Consider the following 26,301-nt stretch of genomic DNA (forward strand, 5'->3'; position numbering starts at 1 on the left):
GCAAAACATACTGATGCATTGGTTACGGAAAGATTTCTAAACTCTGAATGCTCCAGCGAGCATTGTTGGGGCCATAATCCAGAAGTGGAAAGAACATAATTTCACCATAAACTGTCCACGACCAGGTGCTCCTTGCAAGATTTCTGACAGAGAAGTGAAAAGGATTATCAGAAATTTTGTCCAAGAGCCAAGGACCATTTGTGAAGAGCTCCAGAACGACCTGGAATTAGCAGGTACAATTGTTTAAAAAAAAAAACAATAAGTAGTGCACTCAACCAACATGGCCTGTATGCACTCTCACCACGCAAGACTTCGCTGCTGAAGAAAAAGCACGTTGAAGCTCATTTAAACATTTAGACAAGCCTGTAAAATACTAGGAGAATATAGTCTAGTCAGATGAGACCAAAATGTAACTCTTTGGATGTCATAACAGACACCATGTTTGGAGGACAAATGGCACTGCACATCCCCCTTAAAAGACCACACCAACTTAACTTAAAGTGGTTGTAAAGCTTTGTTTTTTTTAACTACTTACCCCCCGGACCATATTGCTGGTCAAAGACCAGAGCACTTTTTGCGATTCGGGACTGCGACGCTTTAACTGACAATTGCGCGGTCGTGCGACGTGGCTCCCAAACAAAATTGGCGTCCTTTTTTTCCCACAAATAGAGCTTTCTTTTGGTGGTATTTGATCACCTCTGCGGTTTTTATTTTTTGCGCCATAAACAAAAATAGAGCGACAATTTTGAAAAAAAATAATATTTTTTACATTTTGCTGTAATAAATATCCCCCAAAAATATATAAAACATTTTTTTTTTCCTTAGTTTAGGCCGATACGTATTCTTCTACATATTTTTCGTAAAAAAAATCGCAATAAGCGTTTATTGATTGGTTTGCGCAAAAGTTATAGCGTTTACAAAATAGGGGGTATTTTTATGGCATTTTTATTAATATATTTTTTTTACTAGTAATGGCGGTGATCAGCGATTTTTTTTCGTTACTGCGACATTATGGCGGACACTTCGGACACTTTTGACAAATTTTTGGGGCCATTGGCATTTTTATAGCGATCAGTGCTATAAAAATGCATTAGATTACTATAAAAATGCCACTGGCAGTGAAGGGGTTAACACTAGGGGGCGGGGAAGGGGTTAAGTATGTCCCTTGTGTGTTCTTACTGTGGGGGGGGGGGTGGCCTCACTAGGGGAAACACTGATCTTCTGTTCATACATTGTATAAACAGAAAATCAGCATTTCCCCCGCTGACAGGAACGAGAGCTGTGTGTTTACACACACAGCTCCCGTTCCCCGCTCTGTACCGAGCGATCGCGTGTGCCTGGCGGCGATCGCGCCCGCCGGGCACACGCACGGGAGTCGGGGGCGAGCGGGGAGCGCGCGCCTCCGGCGGCGCGCACGCGCCCCCTAGTGGCGGCTATACGATAGGACGTATAGCTACGGGCTCTCGCCCAGGAGAGCCGACCTGACGCCGTATAATGACGGTGCGCGGTCGGCTAGTGGTTAAATAACAAACGTCATACTTACCTCCACTGTGTGGCTTGTTTTGCACAGAGTGGTCCTGATCCTTGACTTCTGGGGTCCCCGGAGGCTCTCATGGCTCCTCCCCACATCAGATAACCCCCTGGGAGAAGCGTTCTCCCGGGGGGTTACCTTGCGGGCGCACTCCTGAGTCCATCATTCGGCATCCATAGCCACTGAATATATGACTCGGCCCCGCCCCCGGGCACCCACATCATTGGATTTGATTGACAGCAGTGGGAGCCAATGGCTTCACTGCTATCAATCTATCCAATCAAGAGCCGAGAACCCCAGGCAGAGGAAGAGCGCGTCTCCACCGGATAAAGTTCCAGAGCTCAGGTAAGTAAAACTGGGGGGCTGGGGGGCCGGTGACTGCCAGAAGTTTTTTCACCTTAATGCATTGGATGCATTAAAGTGAAAAAACACAGGGGTCTACAACCCCTTTAATTTCTGAACTTATTTGTTTTGGCTTCTTTGTATGTATGGATTGCATGGGTTGTTACAAACATGTGATAAACATTTCATGCCAATAGTACTTTTAGAAATATACAGTATTTACCCATTGTATATGTATGTAATAAATAGCACTGTTCCCCTTCAGTTGGCATGCATTGGCAAAGTGGTGAGGACAGGGAGAGTGACCCACATGCTAGGGACAGTTGTCTAGCACTGTCAAGCTAGGAGCTGGTCCTTGTTGCCATGCTGTCTTCCAGGTCGCCTCCTCTGTCGCATCCTGTCAGCATTATTAGTGTTATTAGGAATCCTCTGCAACTCTTTGTGAGCGCTGCTGTGCCAGCCTAGACATGTTAACGTGACTCTGTTACCACCTTGTCATAACTTTTCTGTCAATTCTATGCTATCACAATTCCTGGTCTCTATGTGCTTTCTCTCCTCCCTTCAGGAGAAGCTGCAATGAGTAAGTTATGATTCACTCAGCTTATTATACAGGGCTATGAACTATGACATCACTGCTGTTTGGTAGTTGACCCAGTACTGTCAAGTGGCGTGAGGCATGCGCTGCTATGTACCCAGAAGTATTGGGTAGCTTCACTTCTGACAGCTCAAAGGAACTGCAAAGGAAAATGCTGTTTTATTTTTTTCAGTTAACTAAAACATATTAAAAGGCACAAAATAATAGCAATACACTACAGAAAAGAATTTAGATCATATCATACAGCCGGGTAAATATAAAAATTGGAACTAAATTACAGCATTAGTATCATCATTTATCTTTTAAGCACCTAAAGTATTTGGGGAAAGATCAACCAAAAATTCCTTGAACAGTGCCATCTAAACTGTTAAAATAAATTTAAACTAAATGGAATGACCTCTATCACCATCATCAGCTTCAATTACTACTGTACTTACTGAAAGTAAAATATGGCAGTTGCATTGTTAACAAGTTATGTAAAAGGAAGGGTTCCAGGGATGTAATTGTACTGCTCAGTAAGTCAGTGACCTGAAAAACATGCGAATACAGACAAAAAATATTCAGACTTTTCAGATTTCATTGGCATCATGCTTGCTTTGGTTATGCAACTCACTAGGTAATAATGTTAACACTAGGATGATATGGCTATAGAACATGCACTATTCAACTATGCAGTTACAATATTTATATCCTCACAAGTTTCTTTTAAAATGGAAGGTCATCCAGTGCCCAGGTCAAAGATGCCAAACTGCCCCTTTCCCCCCATTGTGCCAGTCTGATCACATGAAAACGAATCAGTTTTCATGTGGCCCAGCATGAACAAGCACCGTTTTCTCGTGTGAAACGCGTCAACTGTAATCTTTGCAAGTTGGTCTAGCTCATGACAATAAAGAGAACTTCAGCAGCATCCTTTGGATTCAAGTGTGCAATCAATTATTTTTCTTTGTCATGTTGGAATGTCCAAGTGCATCCCATGCTCAGCTTCCTGGCTGATGATCACAGATGTTCCTCCAGTATTTTTGATAACATACTGCATTCATCTTGCCATGAATTTTGACCAAATTACCTGTGCCTTTGTAGCTCACACGCCCCCAAAATATCAGCGATCCACCTCTAGTAGCTCACACATTCCCAAAACATCAGCAATCCACTTCCGTGTTTCACAGTAGGAATGGTGTACTTTTCATCATAGGCCTTGTTGACTCTTCTCCTAATGTTGTATTTATGGTTGTGGCCAAAAAGCTCAAATTTGGTCTCATCACTCCAAATGACTTTGTGCCAGAAGGTTTGAGGCTTGTCTCTTTGCTGTTTGGCATATTGTAAGTGGGATACTTTGTGGCATTTGCATAGTAATGGCTTTCTTCTGGGGACTCGACCCTGCAGTCCATCTTTCTTCAAGAGTCTCCTTGGTGTGCATCTTGAAACAACAACACAATACATGTTTTCAGAGAGTCCTGTATTTCAACTGAAGTTACTTGTGGGTTTTTCTTTGCACCCCAAACAATTTTCCTGGCCGTCTTGGCTGAAATTTTAGTTGGTCTACCTGACCGTGGTTTGGTTTCAACAGAACCCATCATTTTCCACTTCTTGATTAGCGTTTGAACACTGCTGATTGGCATTCTCAATTCCCTGGATATCTTTTTATATTCTTTCCTTCTTTATACAGTTCAACTACCTCTTCCCACAGATCCCTTGACAATTGTTTTGCTTTGCCCATGACTCAGAATCTAGAAACATCAGTGCGGCACTGGATAAAAGATGCAAGGGTCTGTCAGGAGTCCAGAAACTCATTGACCTTTTATGCACACATACTAATTACAAGCAAACAGATCACAGGTGAGGATGGTTACCTTTAATAGTCATTCAAACCCCTTTGTGTCAAATTGTGTGCATGTTATCAGGCAAAATCACCAGGGTATGTAAACTTTTGATCAGGGTCAATTGGGTAGTTTCTGTTGTGATTATGATTTAAAAGAGTAAACACAGTTGATTGATAAATGGCTTCAGCCAAACACTAACCACGAGTGAAAGAAATGTTTTTGTGTTATCATTCATATTCTCTAAAAAAATATTTCTGCCAGGGTATGAGCACAACTGTATATCCTCTTGAAAAACCATGGATTTACTGTACCTGACTGACCCAGGCATCTTTTTCTTTTTCATACGATACTTCAATAACAAGATTTTTTTAACAAGATTTTTGGAAGTGCAGCCTCCCGGGAATCATTTCCTTCTGATACACAGCATGCAAGCTGGGCTAGCACCTGACTAGTGTGTTTTTTTTGATTAACTAGAGACTCACTCACCTGGAGCCGCCCCTGACACTCGATCGCCGCATCGCTCATCCGTCGCCCTCCAGCCCCGCACTTACCCCAGCCAGGTCGCAGCTTCAGAGGCTTCCCCCCATGCGTTTCTTCCCGACCCCTGATAGTCCCTTCTCCTTCCAGCCAATCAGGACTTAGGACTCACGGCCAATCAGGTCTTAGGGCTCCCGGACAATCGGGTTTCAGGACCCGCTTTCTGATTGGCTGGGAGGAGAAGCAGGAAGACATTAGCAAATTAATGTCACACAACTAGGTAGACCCTGAACATAGATTAGGGGTCGGGTGCATGGATTAGGTGGGGCGACACCCCTGTCCCCTGACCCCTGCTTGAGCAGCCACCACTGCTGCCCATGCTGACATGGGGCAAGATTCGTAGACCACTGTAGGGAAGACAGTATCGGTGCTGCAGTGCATTTTCTTCCAGCAAGGGTATTTTTTACAGTTTTCCCCACATGTGATGAGCAGGAAGCATGGCCACACAAGGCACACCCCCCACACACATGAAAACACTGCATCTGAGCAGCTGGTTCCCCTTTACCCCCCTTGCCCTGGCCCTGCATGTAATGTATCAGTACAGTTATGTCCTTGTGTTTACATTTTTTCCCGTGTTCACAAAAACTTTTAAGTTGCTCAATAAGCACAGAGCAAATCACATGAAAAAAAAAACAGGCCACATAACACCAGAGTACAGTTTGCTAGAGGACTTTAGAGCTTATATTTATGCCGTTATACTGATTAGAAAAAAAACTTTGCATCTTATTATGTAATAATAGACCTAGATCACTTGACACAATCCCATACCAAGAATTTTGTATTATATAGCCCTTCAGAGACCTAATATTCTTTATATGCCTGGCAAAGTGACACTGACTGGACAGTAAACAGTTTAACTATCTGCTTCAGAGAGTTGAGGAGAGTTACCTGGGAGCATGGCTCATGCAAGAGAACATTCAGTAAAGCATTTGAATCACTTTTCTAGTGGTAGTTCCTTTTAAAACCACCCGTGCATGATATTTGTGCCGGTTGCAGAAACATTACTGAGACATGTAACAAATTAAGGTAGTGCTTATTACTGCCACTTTAGGAACCTGTTACTGTGGCTGAAACAGATTCTTATGCCCCGTACACACGATCACTTTTTGTCATGAAAGAAAACTAAGTTTTTCATCATAAAAAAAACAAAGTTTTTCCAACTTCATCATAAAAAACGACGTTGCCCACACACCATCGTTTTTTCAAAATGCTCTAGCAAAGCGCGGTGACGTACAACACGTACGACGGCACTATAAAGGGGAAGTTCCATTCGCCTTTGGGCTGTTTTAGCTGATTCCGTGTTAGTAAAAGACGATTTGCGCTTTACTGTCTGTTACAGTGTGATGAATGTGCTTACTCCATTATGAATGGTAGTTTTACCAGAACGAGCGCTCCCGTCTCATAACTTGCTTCTGAGCATGCGCGGGTTTAAAATGTTGTTTTAGCCCACACACGATCATTTTTTACAACACAAAAAACATTTTAAAAAACGACATAAAAAATTGAAGCATGTTCGATTGTTTTTGGGCGTTTTTCAGAAGACGGAAAACGATGTGAAGCCCACACACGATCATTTTAAATGACGTTTTTAAAAATGTCATTTTATTTCATGCCAAAAAACAACCGTGTGTACGCGGCATTAAAGAAATAACGCCAGTTCACAAATTAAAAACCCTAAGATTTTAGAAATTAAGACCATCTGAAGGTCTGCCAGTCTCCAGAGTATGGCATGTCTGTGTTGGGAAGCTGAATAAGACTCTGTTATGGCCCTGTTCATCTCTCATCTGTAGACTGGGAGATTCCCTGGCCCAAAAGCTAAATGTAAGCACAGGGGCAAGGGCTACTGGTGATGTCATTACCTATATATAGAAATGTCCATATTTGGAAAATGATGAGCTCTCAGAAGAGGCAGACCTGATGGAGGAATAGTCCCCATGTTCGTACTCGTCTGTTTGGTGAACATGATGGGGAACTGAAAGGCTAGTTCTCGATCAGGCCCATGGGCAGATTCAAAAGCCTCTTTTGGACTGACTTTAAATCAAAAGGAAGACGGACTTGGTAGGAAACTAGTTTCTCAGTTCCCCATCAGACTCACCCACCCCACTAAAAAATGCATCAGCCATATGCCTGTTTGTGTGGTGGATGCAGTGGCTGAGCAGAGAGTGCACTAAGGAAGGAATGTCCAACCTCAGTTTCAGACTCCCACAAATTACTTTTGCATGTTTCTGACAGATACATGAATCTTGGTTAAGCAGCAACAGTTTTCGTTCGAATGCCCAACAGAATTCCAATAGGTATCTAATGAATTTCCCCCCATTGTGTTTTTCTTGTGGAAAATTGAGAGCTACGCAATGTCATTGGAAATGGGACAAATTATAGGACAAAATGTGTACTATCTACAGTGCCTTAGTTGTTTTTTAAACTAACATTGGTCAAATTAGGAAGGTGCATTTATTTATTTTTTTTGTTACATTTTTTGTCCATACTGTATATTGCATAGAAAGTATATCATTTACAGCATATAAGACACTATTGTCAAAAGAAATCCTTATTTGTACTGAAAAACAATATGCATTTTACATTATCTTAAGTAATGAGAAAGCTATTTCCAAATCAATAGGTCCATAGCAATAATAGTCCATAAGGGAAATAGACGTAAAACCTAAAGTGATTAAATTACATTTATATAACACTGAGTATTAAGAGGTTACATTCATTCCAAGGTATGTAATCTGCTTTCCATTGTTAAATACAGTAATTCACTGCAATTCAAAAACCTTGATGAAGAAAAAATAAGGAAAAAAGTATTTTAACCACTTGCCTACTGGGCACTTAAACCCACTTCCTGCCCAGGCCAATTTTCAGCATTAATTGGCGGCACTGGTGGGCATTGATAGGTGGCACTGTGGGCAAAGGTATGTGGCACTGGTGGGCACTGTGTGGGGTACTGATGTCCCTCTTATAGAAGAAGTCGGTGATCTGCTTTTTTTCCCCTCACACTGTCAGCGTGGGGAAAAAAAACAATTGCCTATCTCTTGTTTACATCACGTGATCAGCTGTCATTGGCTGACAGCTGATCATGTGGTAAGGGGCTGGGATTAGTCCCTTACTCCGATCTGTGATGAGCCGAGTCTCATAAACTCGGTGATCACAGAGCGTGCCACGGGCACCTCGCAGGGACACGCAGACAGCGCATGCTCAGGAGGACGTCTAGTGACAGCCTCCCAGCAATTAAGGCCCATGCTGTAGCCGTCATTTGGCTATAGCACGGGCAGGAGGTGGATAACCCCAGAAAAAGTGAATACACAACCTTAAAGTTCAAAAAGTTTTATTCACATCATTATTCATTAAAAATATACCAATATAAACAAGCTAACAGACACAGACTCATCAACAACTATGTACATTTTCCTGAGTGAGAAATTACTACTGTAATGTAAGCATATAATACTTGTAACTGGCCAAAATGGTCTCAACGTTTTTTTTCTGTTTTACTGTATATGCTTCATCTGGAGATCCAAATGTTCCAAGCAATAGATCACAGTTATCGTATATCATGATATGTAAACAAATAACACCTCTGAAGTATTATCACATGGTGGTTGTGTACTGACTAAAAAATTACCATAAACTTGTTTATGTAGTGCTGAATCCGAACAGGAAACATCAAAAATTGCCCTAAACAGGATGAGACACAATAGGGTATGGATGGCTATATGGACTATGGAGCCCTTGAGTGAGTGGCTTTACCCTCTAATAAACCCTTATGCAAATGATGTATAAAAATGAAAAAATATATCCAAAGGGAACAGGGGTGAGAGAAAAATGCAAGCTATAAGAAAATCCGGAGGGGGATTTTAACTTATAGTAGCTTGGTGGATGTTGCGCCCCACGCTCCAAAAAGTGGGCCCTCTTCTTGTATACATGATGATCTTTACAGGGTGTGCTGTGGAAAAGTAACAGGTAATAATTATAACAAGCCCTGTAGGTTGGACCCCCAAAAAGATCAGTCCCAAAAATACTACACAAGCCAAGAGTTTAGAGAAAATTAAAAAATCTCGAAAATAATACCCAAATCTTCCACCACAGTCCAAAATACATGACTCTTTGTATAATCAATGAAGAGGGGCCATAAAACCAAGCTTGTCATAAGCTGCTGTATATGCTCATCCACTGGTCCCTCAGCAAGAGAATGCCCCAACAAGATACCAGAGCCACTCAACCCCCGGCATTGTTTGGCAGCCTCCTTAAATGTCCAAAAGATGGCCACCACTCTAGGGCTCCTCCCTGTGCCTACCATGCCAGCTTCTATTGTTTCTCTATGTTTATATTTATTATTCCATTTTAAGTATAACTCTACAATAGTTATCTAATGGTGAACTTGACATTATTTGTGAGTGGAGGCGGGGGGGAAATGTCCATTTAAAATTACCTGTATTAAGTGGCTTTGCTAGGGGTTGGCCATTGGGGCTATAGCCCCAAGTCTGGGGCCCCAAACCCCCGAGTCTCTTTCCGGGTGGGTGAGGTCCCGCAATTAGCAGGTATGTCCCAGTTGGGAATGCAGGGAATAGGGGCAGACTAACCTGTGGTATCGCTGGCTCTGCCCCGCATCTACCTGACTCTACTCTTGGCCACTGGTTGCTAGAGCTGCCTAGTGTCTAGCAACCAGTGATGTCCCTGCCCAGCATTCAAAGCGGAGGAGGATTCCATTTCCTCCTTCTCTGTGCTAGTGCTCATGGGACCTAAAGAGTTGAGCACAGCCCCCTTGTCATCATGGTCCTGGACTGGATCGTCCCCCACTTGTCCGGTGGGGTGCAGGGCAGTGGATTCTTAAAACAGGAGGGGGAGGCCTGGGCAGTCAGGAAGATCCCAGGACGGAGTGAGAGAGAGAAGACAAAGCCTCACCGCCACCCTGAGCAGCATCCCCGGTGCCTCCCAGAGCCTGCACTCCTTCTCCAACCTCCTCTTCCAGCTCACTGTGACTGTCCTGGAGCAGGAAGAAAACAGGCTGACCGAGGATGGGTAGGAGGTAGGTGGATCCCACACGCCTACCCACACAGACAGGGGCTGGGACAGTAAGGACTGCAGGCAGGGCTAGGGGTGTCTATCATTCCTACCCCCTCTCTCTTTCACCCCCTCTTATCCACCCCACTTTCTCTCACCCTCCCTTATCCCCTCTCAGACATCCCCTCTCTCTCTTTCACCCCTTTTCATCCACCCCCTCTCTCTTATCTGCCCTTACCCCTCCGCTCTGATGCAAGGGGGGACTCTCTGGGGACCCTGATGTAAGGAAGGGGCTCTCTGTGGACCCTGATTTGTGGGTAGGCTCTCTGGGGACTCTGTTGTATGAGGAGGTTCTCTGGGGACCCTGGTGTATAGGGGGGCTCTCTGGGGACCCTGATGTAAGGAAGGATCTCTCTGTAGACCCTGATATATGGGGAGGCTCTCTGGAGACCCTAATGTAAGGGGGGGCTCTCTTGGGACCCTGATGTAAGAAAGGGGCTCTCTGGGGACCTTGATGTAAGAGGAGGTCCCCTGGGGACCCTGATGTCAGGGGAGGCTCTCTGGAGACCCTGATGTAAGGAAGGGGCTCTCTGGGGACCCTGATGTAAGGAAGGGGCTCTCTGGGGACCCTGATGTAAGGGGGGATCCGCACTCAGATATGTAACAATATTTTATACACACACACACACACACACACATATTATATACATGTGTATGCCTGCCCAAGCATATGACTTTCTTTACTTTGCTATGGGCTCTAGCCCCAGATCTTTTGAAGGACCTAGCAACGCCTCTGACTGTATTTATGTTAAAATATAAAAAAGTGACTAGGTGGCTTTGTGAGTTAGTAAGGCACAACAAGGAAGAGTAGGCTTTATGCACAAAGCTATAACATATGCATGTTTTGCCATAATGATCAGGTGTTTTCAAGCATGTAACTGTTTTTTTCAACATTTTAAATGGCAAGTAACAATTGTTATAGCGTATTGAATTGAGCCTAATTTTAATAACCTATTTCAAATTATCATTACACATTTATTTACTGGCTGTTTTAAAAAAAAGTATGTTGTATATGTTGCCTAATTCCAGTAATTATTGTAGTCGTTGTGCTAATTGTGATAATTCCTGACTTTTTAAATTCAAACAAGAAAAATGTAAATTTGTTTTTGAAATGTATTTTTGTCTTGAAATATAATCAGTAATACAGTCATCCTAATCATAGCCTGGTGTTTGTCTCACCTATGTCAGGTTTCAGAACTGGCTTGCACCTCATTTAAGACTTCCTCCTGCTGATCTACAGAGCTATGCTGGAAACCACAGTGATGATGGGGAAAGCTGGAGACCTGTTGAGATTTATCGGCTATCTAGTAAAAGTCAACACGATCTGGCAGACAAAAGAATCTGCAGCACCTTTACTAAGAAGAAAGTGTGCAGTATAGAGATGATATTGAGAAAAACAGAGAGATTCCAAAAGTGGAAGACAGCAAAACGTCTCACCCCAGACTTAGTACAGGCAAGTGGGTATATAAACACAACATTAAAGCTGAACTGCAGACAAATACCTTTTTAAAATATATTCCACATTAGTTACCCCAGAATTAAATCCATTTTGTCTGTTCTAAATGTCTTTGCAAACCCAGTTATTAACTTCTACACACCTGTGCGGGTAGCAGAACTATGGGAGGGACCCAGTAGGCCCCACCCACCACAGGTTGCCTGCAGAAAACTACACAATGAGAAAGAGCAGTGGGGGCTGGTCTTCATTACAGGAAGTTCTTGCACAAAGAAAAAGTTTTAGGATTACTACACAGATCTAGTAGAAATAGGTCTCTTTCACACCAGTGGATCAATTGGGTCTGCCTCAGTGGCGGTTCGTCCATAGAGGGCGCTGGAGCGCCGCCCCCTCTGGCTCTCACCGCCACTGAGTCAAATAACATAGATTCATGCATTGCACGAATCTATGTTATTTTCGCCGCTGCCGCTGTTATTCAGATGGTCGGCGCTCAATGTCCGGCCATCTGAATAATGCCAGCTGGTTGGCTGTACGGAAATGTCTATCAAAGCCAACAGCTCTGATAGGCTTTCCCAATACAGCCCTTGGGTCCCGGAAGCTTATTCTCGGAGCGCACAGACTGTACGCCCCTTGAATAAGATGACAGGCGTCTCAGCCAATCAGGTTGGCCGGTTCTGGCTAACGGTAACCTGATTGGCTGAGACGCCTGTCAGTCATCGAGGGCGGGAGAAGACATCGTGGGACGTGGATGCCTAAAACCAGTAAAGGTAAGTGCCGGGCAGGGGGGGGGAGAAAGCAATTTACAGGGCACAGTGGGGACAATTGGCACAGCGGCGACCATTAAAGGGCACAGTGGCTGCGTTTAATGGCATGGCACAGTGGTGACAATGTATGGCACAGTGGTGACAATGTATGGCACAGTGGCTGTGATTAATGGCATGGCACAGTGGTGACAATGGATGGCACAGTGGTGACAATGGATGGCACAGTGGCTGCGTTTAATGGCATGGCACAGTGGTGACAATGGATGGCACAGTGGTGACAATGGATGGCACAGTGGCTGCGTTTAATGGCATGGCACAGTGGTGACAATGGATGGCACAGTGGTGACAATGGATGGCACAGTGGCTGTGTTTAATGGCATGGCACAGTGGTGACAATGGATGGCACAGTGGTAACAATGGATGGCACAGTGGCTGCGTTTAATGGCATGGCACAGTGGTGACAATGTATGGCACAGTGGCTGCGTTTAATGGCATGGCACAGTGGTGACAATGGATGGCACAGTGACTGCGTTTAATGGCATGGCACAGTGGTGACAATGTATGGCACAGTGGCTGCGTTTAATGGCATGGCACAGTGGTGACAATGGATGGCACAGTGACTGCGTTTAATGGCATGGCACAGTGGTGCAAATTGATGGCACAGTGACTGCATTTGATGGCATGGCACAGTGACTGCGTTTAATGGCATGGCACAGTGACTGCGTTTAATGGCATGGCACAGTGGTGCGAATTGATGGCACAGTGGCTGCATTTGATGGTATGGCACAGTGGTGCAAATTGATGGCACAGTGGCTGCATTTGATGGCATGGCACAGTGGTGCAAATTGATGGCACAGTGGCTGCGTTTGATGGCATGTAACAGTGGCTGCGTTTGGGCACAGTGAGACTGCACATTTTTTTTTTCCTTTGCGCCCCCCCAAAAATTTTGAGCACCAGTCGCCACTGGTCTGCCTGTCGGTTTTTCAGAGGGGCCCGATCAGACCACCTATTGTTCTCTATGGGGCAGCGAATGTCAACGGACACCCGCTGGCATCTGATCTGATCCGCTAAAAACAGATGGATGGGGATGCCTTCACCATCCATTGGGTGGATTGGATGACATTCGGATGGAAATGGACATGAAGTCCATTTCCATCTGACCAGTGGATCCGCTTGGACTTATTCAGCTCTGAGTAAAGGGGCCTTACACAATGCATAATGCTTAAGTTAAAATATACATGCCTATTGTATTTAGACAATACTGTATTTGCTTATCCTGGAGTTCAGGTTTAACAAACACAACATTATATCTCACTGGGCTTCATATTTAAAAATGAAAGAAGAAATATATTTTAGAACTATTTTTGTTGTAGACAGCATTCAGATGTTTAATTTCATGTATCAAGGGCAGAAATGGGGGAATAAAAAGGATAATTGTTTTTGTTAAAAAGAATGGGTCAGATTCTCGTAGAACGGCGTATCTTTGCGGCGGTGGCGTAATGTATCCGATTTACGTTACGCCTCCGCAACTTAGACGTGCAAGTGCTGTATTCTCAAAGCACTTGCTCCGTAAGTTGCGGCGGCGTAGCGTAAATCTGCCGGCGTAAGCCCGCCTAATTCAAATGTTGAACATGGGGGCATGTTTTATGTTAATGTGCTGTGACTTGACGTGATTGACGTTTTGCACTTATGGCGCATGCGCCGTCCATGGAATATCCCAGTGTGCTTTGCTGCAAAGTACGCCGCAAGGACGTATTGGTTTCGACGTGTACGTAAATGACGTCCAGCCCCATTCACGGACGACTTACGCAAACAACGTAAAATTTTCAAATTTCGACGCGGGAACGACGGCCATACTTAACATTGGTACGCCGCAGTTATGCCTCATATAGCAGGGACAACTTTACGCTGGGAAAAGCCTAAAGTAAGCGGCGCAAATGTACTGTGTCGGCCGGGCGTACGTTCGGGAATTCGCGTATCTAGCTAATTTGCATACTCGACGCGGAATTCGACTGAAGCGCCACCTAGCGGCCAGCATAAATATGCATTTACGATACGACGGTGTAACACAGTTACGCCAGTCAGATCTACGGGAAATCTATGCGTAACTGATTCTAAGAATCAGGCGCATAGATACGACCGCGCAACTTAGAGATACGACGGTGTATCTGGAGATACGGCGTCGTATCTCATTTCAGAATCTGGGCCAATGACTCTTTCCACACATAATACTTATCATGATTCCCTCTGTGACTTATGCCATGTGCACACACATTTTTTTTCTTATATATATATATATTCTGTGGGAGGAGTAAAACGCATCTAAGGGGGTCAGTTTTACTCCTGCTACGTTAGCTTTTGATAAGACATTTAAAAGGTGACTTTACCAGTGTGCGACCATTCTATGACATGCGTAAATAGGAATTTGGTTTAAAGCAGGAATCAGTTATATGTATATATATATATATATATATATATATATTTATATATATATATATATATATATATATATATATATTTTTTTTTTTTAAAAATCAATAACAAGATACTGTATGATAGCACAAAATTAAGATTGATATTTATAGGTGAGTTTTTTTTTAATATACAGTATGTAGCGCTACCCCCTCAGGAGCCGCTGGTTAGATTGGGATGGCATGTTATGTTACCTCTATGATGTGTCTAGGGATGATGATGAGAGTAATGACGGAATTTCCAGACAACAGGGTGACGTTTTCTGTGCTTTTATTACTGGTCCAACATGAGCAACAGTCAACTCGAGGTAGATAAAGGGAGAAAGGTTGGTGAAAGAAGAAATTGCAGATTCAGGCTATGGATAACGGAAGCAGTCCTGCCTCCAATGATAACTCTTGCTTCGTCGCCACTCCAGCCGGAGTGGGTATAGTGCCCCTGGACAGGTCTCTCTCACAGGCCTGGCAGCCAGGGTGTCACTCGGAACCGTTGAGAAGGAACAAGTCTCTGCCACCGACTTGGCTCAATAGGAACAGGATTATGAGTGTAGCCCCCTGCCACAGGCCTTAGACTCAGGGACATGGAAAATGGAGCTAATCCTCTCAGTTAGTAATTTGCCTGAATCTCCCTCAGGTAGTCTTCCTCTATTTGGGGTCACCGACTAACAGTTTGCAGCATACAACCTGTCAGTGTCCAGCCACCCAGATCTCCGATGGATCATCTAAGCCCTGTTGGATCACCTGCCTCCGGGTTCACCTCAGACCGACTCCCCACCGAACAGCATAACTCGCTTGGGATCCTCCTCCTAGAAAGTGGGAACCCAGTAAGTCACTGGGGTCCCTATGCAGCATTAGTCGCTCCGGGCCATGAGGGCCCAGAGTCAGGAGTAGCACGTGCGCCCGGGTCCTGGTAGGCCATATCGCCGGGGGCCCGTGATGTGCGCACACCCTAAAGGTGGGTGCCGCACCTCGAACCAGGAACGCGCGAAAACCCCACAGAATGGCTTCCGCCCCAGAAATACCCTCCCCCAGCATGCCCCGCGAGGAAAACACTGCTCTGATTGGCTGCTGGAGAAAGGCGCCTCCGCCTGGACCCCTCTGGTGCCACCTGTTATCCAAAGAAGGAACTGTATCTTTGGAACACAGAATAAACCCACAGGACAGTCCAGGGCTGGCAGCAGCCCAATTTAAATAGATCAACATGGATGAGAGCAATGTAACTCTCTCATCCCCCCATTAAATTTTACATAGCACCTGTACGGAAAGTACACAGGCGCTACAAGTAAATTGCCAAGATATCACCACAGGCGCTGATTTGACCACAAATGTGAATTTAATATGGTAACAAACACATATTTAATTCGATATTTAAGTTAGTTCAATACATTACATTTACATTTACATCTAAAATAGACACTGCAGAGAATTTACAACTAAGTTGTATTGATCATAACCAGCTTATTGAGATTTTCATATACTACATACTGACTTAAAGTGGTTGTAAAGCCAGAATGTTTTTTAGCTAATTGCATTCCATTTTTTACCTACAAAAAATTGTGCCGTTATTTAAATTTTTTTAAGGGAGAACTTATTCTTTAACCAAAACAAATTGCACTAATGTCTGTAGCCCTTTTTATAATAGATGGATGATCTTACATACCTCCACTCCAAGAAAAAAAAACCAGAAGAATTAAGTGGGGAGAGAGAAAAAGTCTCAGCCACATACCTTGTCCATGCTGTTAAATACAGACCAGAAGAGACTATTATGAAAGTATTTGTATGTCAAATATGTTAACTGCAGCTGCCCATAGCTTCTTGAGTATGTTTATAAATCCCTGTGACAGACAGAGCATCTATGTCATTATTAATATTATCTCACAGGCACGGTGCCAGATAGCTCGATCTGCCCTACTGTACATATGTAGTGGTCACCTTCCAGTATTTTAGTTGGTGAACCTGTTTATTGCAATAGAGTTTATAGGAAGCTCCTGTTATTTTAGTTAACTTCTGGTCTGGGATTCTATAGCTAGTCTTAGCTCAGGGCTTGAAAATCAGCCTAGGCTACAACCAGGTTAGGCACCGATTGGCACTTCTGGTAGTCAGAGGTCCGGTTGCATGTCAAGATAGAAACTACTAAGATGAACTGGGCCCCATATTTTGTAAAAAAAAATAACATTATGTTGTATATTATTAAAAATTAAACAAACCTAAAAAACATTTATTTCAATCAACTCTTATGTCCACGATACATTTCAGCATATAGTATGTGTTGGTAAACTATTTGTATTATAAAGAAGCCCAAATGCAAGTGTTGATCCTGCCAGCCTGCTGTATAATATCAAGCTTTCTCTACATATCATCAGACCCAGGGTAGCATTAACAGACATATGCAGAAACACTTGTCATGTAAGCTGCTGTCCCATTGGACAATAACAGCTCTCTCATTATGTGATGTCGTGGAAACTGCCAAACCTCACAAGCAGTCTCCACACCCCATTCCTTGGATGCAAAAATCCTTGCCTTGGAATTGGATTCATTTATTTTTATTTTTTAATTATTTCTTATCCTTCTTTAGAAATGGGCAACAAATTAATAAAACTTGCAGTTGATAAGTATAAAAAAAAAACTGAGAAGTGGTCATGTGTTTTTTTTTTTTAATGTTTTTTAAAATGTGCATTATAAGGTACTTATGCTGTATATAGAACTTGTTTTTATTTGTATACTTTAAATATCTTTATTTAAGGGCTTATGAGTTTTAAGGTTTACATACACTGACTAAAAAAACTGAAAAGTGTGGGGCTTTTAAGGTGCTTTGACTTCAACCTTGGGAAAAAAACAATAAACATCCTTCATTAAAATAATATCTATTTTAAAGCCTATTAAAATCGCAAAACATAGTAAAAGAAATATACATCAGTACTGATGTGTAGTACTCTATTTAATAATTTGGGGGATTTTTGTATGCTTATAAAACATAAATGATTTTAATGAATGATGTTTATTGTTTTTTTTCCTAAGGTTGAAGTCAAAGTACCTTAAAAGTCCATGTTTTTCTGTACTCATTGTCAGGAATGTGGTGCTGAGGATACCAATTAATGCTAAATCTCAATTAGTAAGGTTGACATACACGTTAGTCCTTTGATCACCATGTCAGCACTTTTAAAGCAAATTTCATCTATGCAGTCTGCAGTATGAAATTTAAAGCTAATTTGACAATTTCATCAAAATCACTCCACTCAACCCTGTTAATGTTCATACAAAGATGGGAAGTAATATTACAACAGGAACATCCTGCAACTGCTGTGGGTTTAACCATGCAGTCTTTAAAGGGTAACCCTTTTGTTGAGAATTTTTATTTTCCTTCTGGGAAATCAATGTACATTGCAGGAATCTTACAAAACTTTGTTGCAGATTGCTATCTGTATCTATTTTGAAGGAAAAGCAGTTTGCATCACTATGCATTTTGGATATATTATTATTATTATTATTATTATTATATTATACAGGATTTATATAGTACCAACAGTTTACACAGTGCTTTACAATATATAAAGGGAGACAGTACAGTTACAAGTCAATAAAATACAAGAGGGTTAAGAGGACACTTCTCATAAGAGCTTACAATCTAATAGATCATGTTCTGAATAAGAGGGAGAAAAGCTGCAGGGTTGGCATCCCTTTAGAACTATTTAGCCGTTGGGGAGTATCTCATCAAAACTAGCATTTCTATTGCAGGGAGTGCCTGAAACATGACTTGAATTTTAGTGCACACTTCAGGAAAACATCAACTGAGCAAATTACAAGCAGAAAAGTACATTTCTGGGGATGTTCTGTTCACCAACAATGTTGCCAATTTGCATTTACAGAAAATGACAGCAGCTTCAAATTGAAAATTAGGAGTTTAGTTACAGGTATGGCTTATGTAGCAATTGTATATGCTATATATATATTTTTTACATTTTTATTTTTTTCAGGAAAGTGGAGTTACATTTAAACAATTTTTTAGACATTAATCTTAATTCCCACTTGAATGTTGATGACCACTCATTACGAGACTTTACTCAGTTATGTTGTGGACTTTTTCCTCTATGCATTATCTTGAAGTGATCAAGTGTTATTATTGCATGCATTAGTTGTTACTATTTAGTTCTGCTCAATTCTTATTTAACTAGTGTAAGATTGGGTGTTGTTAACTCTCGTGGTATGTGTTTTTTTCAGTGATTCACACCAGTCAGGAACTATGTTTTAAGGGCATGGTATCCCATTTTTATTAAAAAGGCAAAAATAAAAAGTTCAATCAAAGGTTTCCCACGCAGGGGGTTCTTCTCCACCAAATGCAAACAGAAAATACTAGCCCAACTGGCTCTCTGTAGCAGTACTTCTGCACTTTATCCTGGTCACCCAGACCAGCGGACTCCTCAACATAGGCGGCTTCCCTTCAGCGTCTATAGCTCTGCCTCTTGCAGTTACCAATTTTCTGGCTGTCTCCTACAGCCTCTCTGACTTCTGGAGACCTCCTGTCTCTTCCAGGAGCTGTCTCCAACTGGGAGCTATGAGGTCTTAGCACACTCTCATTATAAGGGCTGTGCTCACCTGAGCACACACCCTGCTGGTAATCACAAAGTCTGGATACAGGGTTGGAGATTCCGTCCCACCCCAGACACTGTGGAATCTCCAAACTACAGAGCCCCATGACTCAGTACCAAAACCTGGAGAAAGCTGCACCAGCAGTCTTCTCCAGTCCACATCTACGCTCTGTAGAGTTGCACTCAGCAAGTGTGCATACCCTGTGTCCATTTTAACACAATTTTTATTGGGACAGAGCCTCGCTCTGCCACACTAGTTAAAATTTTTTACTAAGGCACGGTTCCCCTGTACGACCTGTGGGTTGCCCTACCAATGAGAAATGTGGGGAATGTAGTCCCTGACCCTGTTTGAAATCATACCGCACTGAATCGCATGGTGCTGGGGCACCACGTGGTTTAGTGTGCACAATTTTTTTTTCTGAGGTTAGCAATATGTTGGGGTACCATAAGAATTAATGGCAACCCCCACACATCTGCTAAATTGCAGCGCATTTCTCGGCAGGTTGGGAATGCGTGCAATTTTACAAGTGTTTTATTTCTGCTAAAGTATTATTTTTGGGAAGATTACAAAAAAAATCATACGGTATGCATCTGATATTGACACTGTAGAGCAGGGGTGTCCAAACTTTTTTCAAAGAGGGCCAGATTTGATGAAGTGAACATGCGTGAGGGCCGACCATTTTGCTTGAAATTCTTTGAATCATTAAAATTCGGTTTAAGTGTGTACGTCTGAGCACTAATACACTGTCCAACAAGACTTCTCTTGCCTTTGTGGCTGTGTGTGGTGAAGAGATGAGCTTGGGCGTGTTATTTGGATATACCGTATTTATCGGTGTATAACATGCACCTTCACTTTAAGAAGTAAGTTTCAGACAAAAAAAAACCAATTTTAAATTAAGAACTGTGAAGCAAAATAAGGGTCAGTGCCCATAAAAGCAGCCTAATCAGTGCCCATGAATGCAGCCTCACCATTGCCATAAATGCAGCCTCACCATTGCCATAAATGCAGCCTCTGAATGCAGCCTCACCTTTGGCATGAATGCAGCCTCACCATTGCCATCAGTGCAGCCTGATCGATGCCCATCTGCAGCCTCGGATGGGACAGGGAGGGGGGTGGGACTAGCACCAACAGATTGCATACAGGAGAATCTCCTGTTTACACGGCAGCCTCTTTAATACAAAGTACCGCCTCCTACGATAGACAGAACAGTCATCCAATGGCAGCCTAGGAGACGGGACTTCCTATTACAGACATCGCAGAGTAAACAGGAGATTCTCCTGTATGTAATCTGACGGCACTCATCCCGCCTCTCTGTCCCATGCGAGGTAGTGCCAATAAATACAGTATATATCCAAATTACCAGGGGGGCCACATTAAACCAGAATGCGGGCCGCAATTGGCCCCCGGGCCGGACTTTGGACATGCCTGCTGTAGAGTAATATAATTTTTTTTACATAGAATTAAAAGACACGCTAGTAGGTTAATCGAATCCTGTCTAAATTAGCCCTAGTATGTATGAATATGAGTTAGGGACCGTAGGTTGTAAGCTCCTTGAGGGCAGGGACTGATGTGAATGCTGCGTAAGTTGACAGCGCTAAATAAGTACCTGAAATAAATAAATAAACATAAGTACTGGCTCACTCTCCAGTGGGTATTTGACTTAATTTAACTAAGCTCAAAAATCAATTAATCAATCAATGTGTCTGATTCATTGGTGGGGAACTAATAAGAGATTCAGTGGCTATATCACTTTAAAGCGGATGTGCCACTAAAACAATATATTAAAAGCTAGCAGCTACAAATACTGCAGCTGCTGACTTTTAATATAAGGACACTTACCTGTCCTGGAGTCCAGCGGTGATCGCAGCAGAGGATGAGCCGATCGCTCGTCACCCTGCTGCTCCCCCCTCCATCCACGGTGAGGGAACCAGGAAGTGAAGCGCTGCGGCTTCACTGCCCGGTTCCCTACGGCGCATGCGCGAGTCGCGCTGCGCCCGCCGATTGGCTCACACGCTGTGTGCTGGGAGCCGAGTGTTCCCAGCACACAACGGGCGACAGACGGGATGTGACGGAATGCCCGTCTTTCGCCCGTAGCGTGTGGCCGGAAGTGGGTGCAAATACCTGTCTTTAGACAGGTGTCTGCACCCCCCTCCCCCCTGAAAGGTGTCAAATGTGACACCGGAGGGGGGGAGGGTTCCGATCAGCGGGACTCCACTTTAGGGTGGAGGACCGCTTTAAGGAATCTTTTAGGCATCAACCATCAATCAACCATCTGCTCAGTATGTATGTTAGATAGTTTTTGTCTGTTCTTGCTATTTTCAACAAATTTCCCAATTCACTTTTTGTAAATATTTTGATTGTTGGTATTTACATAGAATTTTCTTGAGAATCTTACAGTAATTGCAGCAGTAGCTAATGAGGACATGTGCAAAATGTAATTAACATAACTATGAGAAAAAGAGACTTGGCTTTATAATATTTTCAAGTTACATTTCCTGAAAAGGCAAGCTGTTTGCTTTTCAGCAATTAAGCTAAGATGTATTTGATGTGATTTGAATATGACTGAAGTATTTATTTATATCAGAATGACACATTTGTTTAATAAAAGTCAACATGTGGCATCTGTAACGATTAACAAAAGAGGCGCTATCAACAAACGATGGCTCACAATCAATGTATTCATTCGTGCTGAACGTTTGATGTCCCCTCCTGCATGTGGAAATCAGTTGTGTTGATCTCTGCTTACTATATTAATCAGTTCTGTTAAGTGTTGCAGTTGTGAATGCTACTGCTAGGACTCCCTGTTTCCACTGATACTGCCAATGTGGATCATTTGCATGATTGCAGTAAAAAGGCAGCAAAACAGAAACAACTAGGCTTTCTATGTTCTGGCAGTGCTAAAATTACTTGTAGTTTATTAAAAAATTGTTAACTGTGTTCCCTTAAGGCAGTGGTTCTCAACCTGGGGGTCGGGACCCCCTCGGGGGTCGAATAAAGATTTGGCAGGGGTCACTGCATCGGTCACTGCATCCTGGACTGTTCCTGAGGCCCGCACCGCTCTCCCAGCCTTTTTGCGGCCGCCCAGCAGGGCAGTCTTTGGAGCCTGTGGCCGCCCAGCTGCGCTGTTCCCGGAGCCCGCGGCCACCCACTCAGCCTCTTCGCAGGCGCCCATTCAGTTCACGGCATGGCTGGGGGGCAGAGACTAGAGGTCAGCTGACTGGTGAGGAATGTGAAGTGGGAGGGGCTGGAGGAGACCCTATCTCTTGATTTCAGCATAAGTGTCACTGCTACGAGACACCACAAAGTCGGGGACACTGAAGCTGGAGACAGCAACACTACCTGTAATTATAGTTGCCATTAAAAGGACTCAGGAAGAGCTAAATGTCCGCAGGTTAAGGGTGTAAATTATTTGTCTTGCCTTGGGTGCTGACAACCCACGCTACGAAAATAATTTTACTGTTAGGGGTCCTCACAACTTGGGAAAGTTTATCAATGGGTCACGGCACTAGACGGTTGAGAGCCACTGCCTTAAGGCCTTATGCAGTTGTTGAGGCTCATATAGCGTGAGCGGGCCATTTTTCGAGTGTCTAGACTTTTTTTCCCATTTTGGATTAGAGTAGAAAATAGTTAAAACCTTGGTTTGCTTTTTTTTAATATTATTATTTTCACATCTGTTTTCCATTGTAGATATCATTCTACCTCCTGCCCCGTAGACAGACACAACACGAAGTGAGAAGAAATCTCTCGAAAGTGAGGTAACTGCCCTCCAAAGCCTCGTACACACTGTACGATTTTTGTCCAACTGAGCGTGTGATTTTTGTCAAAAGGGCGTGTGCCAGGATCTTGTCTTGCATGCTAACGGTAAACAATTGTCGTGCCACAAACACGAAAGTAGTGCCGTGCTACGTGGAATTTCAGCTCTTGAGCGCCACTATTTGGTGAGCATTGATTCCGAGCATGCAAGTTTGTACTTTTGACTTTCGTGTGACTGATTTGTGTACTGACCATATGAAAATCAGACGTGGAGCCATTGTTCGCCGAAATTTACTAGCCTGTTATCCAACATTTGTTGGCTGAAATTTGGACAACAATTGTCAAAAGGAGCGTACTAACAGTAAGATTTTAGGATAACAGTCTGTCAACAGACAATCCCCTTCCAACAATCAAACCATGTGTACGAGGCTTTAGTTGTCATTGGAACAAGAGTACCCTATGGAAGATTTCCCCAACAAAACATGAGAATTTATTTCCTTTTCAGTCCCAGTGACATTAGTCACTAGGGATAAAAGAGAGAGTGGATCTCCATAGTAGAGACATATCCAGCATTAAAAACCTCACAGAGGTTTCAGGGGTTCTAGCCCATCACTGCTATATAATAAAAAATGTTTTGGATTTAGATAAGGCTGGATTCACACCTATGCAGTTTTAGTGCTTTTTGCATTTTGCAGATTTGCACTACAGAACGTGTTCCATAAGAAACCATGTTAAATGGACTACAGTGCAAATCTGCAAAATGCAAAAAGCACAAAAAATGCATAGGTGTGAATCCAGCCTTACTGCTGATAAATGAAGCTCACACTAAAACTCAACTGAATGTGAAAAAAGATGCTGACCACCCTACAGCAGTTTTACTGCTACAGGGCAGCAGCTGTGCACTGGATTAAGTGTATATATACATGATCCGACTCTTCCGTGTATTGCGCGCACATGCCCACTGCCGGCAGCTCACTTCCACCTGTAAGCACACACACAGCGGGAACCCAGCAACAGGTACCATGGACTCAAAAAAGGACATACATTTTATTTGGGTACAGTGTCACATGACCACGCAATTGTCAGTGAAAGAAAAGTAATGTCGTATCGCAAAAAAATGGCCTGGTCGGGAAGGGGGGTAAATCATGCGGAGGCCAAGGGGTTAATGAACCCCATGAGGACTGTAAGAATAAAGCATAAGCACTTAGGTAGCAATGGACCCATTTGTTCATAAAATCTTAGTATGAGCTGCCTGACTGTGACTGTATATGGTTTGTTTTGTCATCGCAAGGAATCTGAAATCCCATATAGCTACTGTATATAGAAATACCTGAGCAGAGAGACTGTAGTAAGCTTGGTATTGCTCTCTTACACATGTCAGGCCGTGTACACACGATCGGTCAAAACCGATGAGAATGGACTGAAGTTCAGTTTCATCGGTCCAAACCGACCGTGTGTACGGCCCATCAGTCTTTGGTCCTTCGGACCAAAATTTTAAAACTTGCTTTAAAATCGAACCGATGGACCGCTGACCGATCGGTCCAAACCGATGGATAGTACACAAAAGCATCAGTTCAAAACCCGCGCATGCTCAGAATCAAGTCGACGCATGCTTGGAAGCATTGAACTTCATGTGTTTTGACCCGATCGGTTTTTGAACTGATGGTGTGTACGCACATCAGACCATTGGTCTGCTTCAGTGGTGAACCGATGAAAACGGTCCGTCGGACCATTTTCATCGGATGGATCGACCGTGTGTACGCGGCCTCACAGCTCTTTATCAATCCTTAGATAGCAGCTGTGAAATTTCTTTGTGCAATGCACATCTCTCCTTTGCAATTGGCTGGAATTTTCATTTAGGAAAAAAAATTGATTCCAGTCAATCAGGAAATGAAGGATTATGTCACCATGTTCAATCAGACTGTGTACAGTCTAACGTTACTTTTAATTCTGGATTTACATTGTTGCAGGGTGTTAACACATGTGTGTTGTACTTAGCAAATCTATTAATTTGAGTGGGTTACTTAATACACCCAAGACACCAAAAAAGGTAGTGCGTGGTAACGTAGTACCATGTATTGTGGTTTGTTGGCAAGATGTGTAAGGGCTCTTCACACGGGCGGACCGTATGTCTGCTTTTTCATCAATCCGTGTACGGATGAAAAAGGGACATACATTGATCCCAATGAGATTGCGGGTGTCAGCGGATGAACATCTGCTGACACCCGATCTCACCTGGGTCCGCAATCCTCCGATTCTGCAGAAGGGGGAAAACCCTATTTTTCTATCCATCTGCGGATCGGGTGAACACGGACAGACGGTGTCCCCATAGGGGAGAGCGAAGATCTGACAGGGCGGTCCCTGCACAGTGTGCGGGGACCGCCCCGTCATCCGCCGGCTCAGCGGGGATCAACAAAGTGATCCCCGCTGAGCAAGCAGAGGTTCATAGGGCGGATCATCACAGATCCTTCCTGTGTGAAAGGGGCCTTAGGGGGATTAAGAATAAAAGGCACGGCAGCTCACCAACATGTTTTCACACATTTACGCAACAATGTAAACCCAGCCTTAAAATCAGATTTACAGTTTTCACAGCTGCTATCTAGGGAGTTCCAGAGAGAGGGAGCAATCAAGAGAATAAGGCAGTGTCTACATAGAAGGACTGTTAGATGGGATAGCAAGAGACTTGGCATGGTTTACTTATAGTGCAGCTATATCTCAAAAGTGAAGTTTGACGGTCTTATAAGAAATATTTTATAATGTTAATTGGGCCTATATAGTGCCATGATAAATCCTGATGAAAAGTTTTTGTGTATCTGTCATGTGCGGAATACCTAGGCACTCCTTTGCAGTAGGAACTCATCTAAGGCAGGTAACACCCATTTCTGATGACTATTTTCGAATTTGGAGTGACTTCCTAAGCACTTTTGTGCTATTTTGTGATTTTAATACTGTGGTTTATATTGTCTGGTGACCTGCTGGAGAGTATGCTGTACAGGAGAACATTCTGTGCAAGGACCTCTTTTCTCCAAATATAATCATTTTGAGCATCCGTGCCTTCTTCATCTCTATTGTTTTTTGATCACTCCTCCCAGTAGCGAACAGTTTAGCATTTATGAGTTCATTTGATTTCCAGCCTTTAGAGTAGTGGGACTGACATGAGGAAACAAAGCCTTGTTCTTTGGCTAAAGCCATACAGAATAACAGCAAAGAACAAGACATTGTAGGTCAGTCCTGGGAAAAAGTTCACCTCTAAGGAGCCTTTTGCCAGTACTTCCTGCACACATTGCCCTGTATAGACTATACCCCCACATGATGTGTGTTCTTCCCTCATTGAATTGACCTGAGCTTCCTTGCCAGACACAGCTAGCAACACATGGACGGAGTACC

General features: G+C 43.3%; 1 protein-coding gene across 1 annotated transcript in view; it reads left to right on the plus strand.

Moving 5' to 3' along the window:
* The window catches only part of DIPK2B (divergent protein kinase domain 2B), a 112,105-nt gene that overhangs the window by 23,556 nt on the left and 62,248 nt on the right, over window positions 1-26,301 (plus strand). Inside the window, exon 2 of the mRNA XM_040338055.1 lies at window positions 11,078-11,342. Coding sequence (XP_040193989.1) covers window positions 11,078-11,342 — 265 coding nt within the window. The remainder of the gene's footprint in view (window positions 1-11,077; window positions 11,343-26,301) is intronic.

The sequence above is a fragment of the Rana temporaria genome, chromosome 2 (assembly GCF_905171775.1).
Source record: "Rana temporaria chromosome 2, aRanTem1.1, whole genome shotgun sequence".
In the NCBI taxonomy this organism is placed as follows: domain Eukaryota; kingdom Metazoa; phylum Chordata; class Amphibia; order Anura; family Ranidae; genus Rana; species Rana temporaria.